Source organism: Populus euphratica, unplaced genomic scaffold, assembly GCF_000495115.2.
Source record: "Populus euphratica unplaced genomic scaffold, PopEup_1.0 scaffold48.1, whole genome shotgun sequence".
Classification (NCBI taxonomy): Eukaryota; Viridiplantae; Streptophyta; class Magnoliopsida; order Malpighiales; family Salicaceae; genus Populus; species Populus euphratica.
Genome location: NW_011499879.1, coordinates 1,025,069 through 1,027,683, shown reverse-complemented (window position 1 = coordinate 1,027,683; position 2,615 = coordinate 1,025,069). Strand labels below are relative to the sequence as shown.

The 2,615-nt window shown below is 35.1% G+C and overlaps 1 protein-coding gene across 1 annotated transcript; it reads right to left on the bottom strand.

The window, feature by feature from the left end:
- Positions 1-1,346: 1,346 nt before the first annotated feature.
- Positions 1,347-2,426, bottom strand: LOC105129131 (probable long-chain-alcohol O-fatty-acyltransferase 5). The gene has a single exon (XM_011031073.1). The coding sequence runs from the start codon at positions 2,424-2,426 to the stop codon at positions 1,347-1,349; it is 1,080 nt and encodes a 359-aa protein (XP_011029375.1).
- Between the last annotated feature and the right edge of the window lie 189 nt (positions 2,427-2,615).

Genomic DNA, 2,615 nt, shown 5'->3' with positions numbered 1-2,615 from the left:
TTTGTAAAATACTAGAAAATAAGTTGTAGATCAAAAACAAATAAGAAAAAAAAACTAGGCAAAACTAAAGGCAAAGAAAATGGGAAAAAAACATTGAAAAAGAAGGCAACGAGTTATTGCAAGCTGTGCAAAATATCTTATTTTTAGACCTTTTTAATACTAGAATTTGAAATTAAAGCTGATGTAACACTCCACTCTATTAGTAAGATATTGTTTATTTTAACCTATGAATCTCACGAATTTGCTCTTTACTTTAACCTATGAATCTCACGAATTTGCTCTTGACAGTCGTGCATGACCCCAAAACATATCTTACTAGTTAAGGTGAGTATGTTTATGTAAGATTCTCTTAAGTCTTCACCTGTCAATATAAAATATTACAATCTATTCATTTTAAGGAGCTCGATAGCCTCGTCGACACCATTAAACAACCATTGAGCTAAGTTTTAATATCAAATTATAACATTCCATCCTGTTAGCAAAATATTGTCTGTTTTGACCTAAGAGCTATACAAATTTGTTCTTGAAAGTCACGTATGGCCTCAAAACAGGTCTTATTTGTCTATGTGAACATATTTATATAAAGCTTTTCTCCAAATCCTCACTTGTAGATATAGAATATTACAACTAATATAAAATTAATTTTAATAATCACTAGAATTATTCCCACTGTTTATTAGCTTTATTACTTATCATAAAAAATGATACAACAATTTTTTATCTTTACGGGCCTAAAATTTATTTTCCAGTATGTTTAAATACACTTAGCCTAGACTCTTTTTAATTCAAAAACTTTGATAATCTAAAAAATCAATTTTAACCTTTTAACTTTAGCATAACCTTTGTAACATTTTAATGCATGATATAGGATTTTTAGGTTTTTAAAACATGTTAACCACTTTTTACATTAAAGTATTATTGATAGAAAATAATTTCTAACAAAGTCTTAAATGAATGCACTTCAGTTTTAGTTTGATATCAAATATGTCTATTAATAGTGTTTTTAAAACAAATTTATAACATGACAATCATACCAAAAGATGTGTTTTGCCATATATTTTCTCTCCTCGGGCCAGCTGATATCATCTCTGTTAGCTGTTGTGAAAATGCAGGGAAATATTACTTTCAATTCAAAGACATTTTGTGTATACAACCCAGTGACCATAGGATCGGAAAACATCATCGTGATTAAGAAAAAAAAAATCAATTTTAGTTAGAGTTCAAATTCTTCAAGGAGAGGATTAACTATCCACAAGAAGATTGCATTGCATTGCATCTGCTAATTTACTTATTTGCTTCAATCTGAAATAAAACATAAGTTTATAACGAAATCAAAAGTACATATCTTAACCTTCTGTTGCGGTGATGAACTCTTTAAACCTCGAATCAATAGTGATAACATCTTTTACAAAATTTATGAACGCAATACATTCTCTACGTGCCTTCACATCAAATTCAGCATATAAAACCTGCGGCATGAACAGCCACATGGCAGTAACCACCACAAATGCCAACGTCAAAAACCTTGACACCACCGTAGCCAGTTGCCATTTACCATTAAACACTTTCTTTATGACAATCTCAATAGCCAAAGAGATCCCGTGTAGGAAAAAGAAGCAGGTGAGCTCCCATGTGGGCTTCTTTCTTCCGATATAGTAGAAAATGATTTCATGCATTATTCCAGATACCAAGAATGATGCCAGAACTCCTGGCAGCGCAGCCCACTTTCTTCCAATCAAGCGGCTAGAAATGGACATCACTGGATTGTATACGGTTGGTTGTAGGATACTAGTGACCATAAGATTCCACCTTCTACCCCAGAAGTCCTGCAATGAGGTGGCTAGGTATGGCTCGTGGAACTGTGGCTCAAGCTCTAAACGGAGATAGACTCGAGCAAAGGCTGCAACCACTGCTAAGACAAGTTCTAGACCAATGTAAAGGTATACACAATAGAGAAGCAATACCATTTTTGGATGAATATGGTCCTTTTGAAGATATATGGGTGCGGTTATGGCCAATACTACAATTTTCAGGCCACGATTTAGAGGTGATTTGTGGCCGCTTCCTTTGCATACTTTGTTATCGACTGATTTTTGCGGGTGTTGTTGAAATTTGATGGGAAGACAAGCCAAGGAGATGAAATAAGGGAAAGAGAGGGGTACAGGGTAGGTTGATAGAGGGCCTTGACCAAAGGCAAAGAGAAGTAGCTTGAAGTTTGCAAGCCAAGCGAGGAAGAAACATGTTGGACCTCCAAGCCAGATGGTGAAGAGATTGAGAGGGAGGAAGAAAAGGAAGAGTATGACAGGGAGGATTGCAAAGAATCTGATTACTCCTTTGGAGATAATCTTACCTACCATATGACAGTACGAGAGTAACAACAAAGCTGATGCCCATACCATGATGAAGTTTTTTATCTCACCTTCCATTTTTTTCACTATCTTAATTTCTCTATAATTCACCGGAAGGATTGATATTTAGACGCAGAGATGCTATTACGACTTAGCGCCTACGAACAAATAGGGTTATGAAAGCAAAGTAAAACAATAAGAACTTAGGCAATGATGTTTAGGGGCATTGCTTTGTATTGCTCCCCCCCCCCCCTCCAATATTGGGCC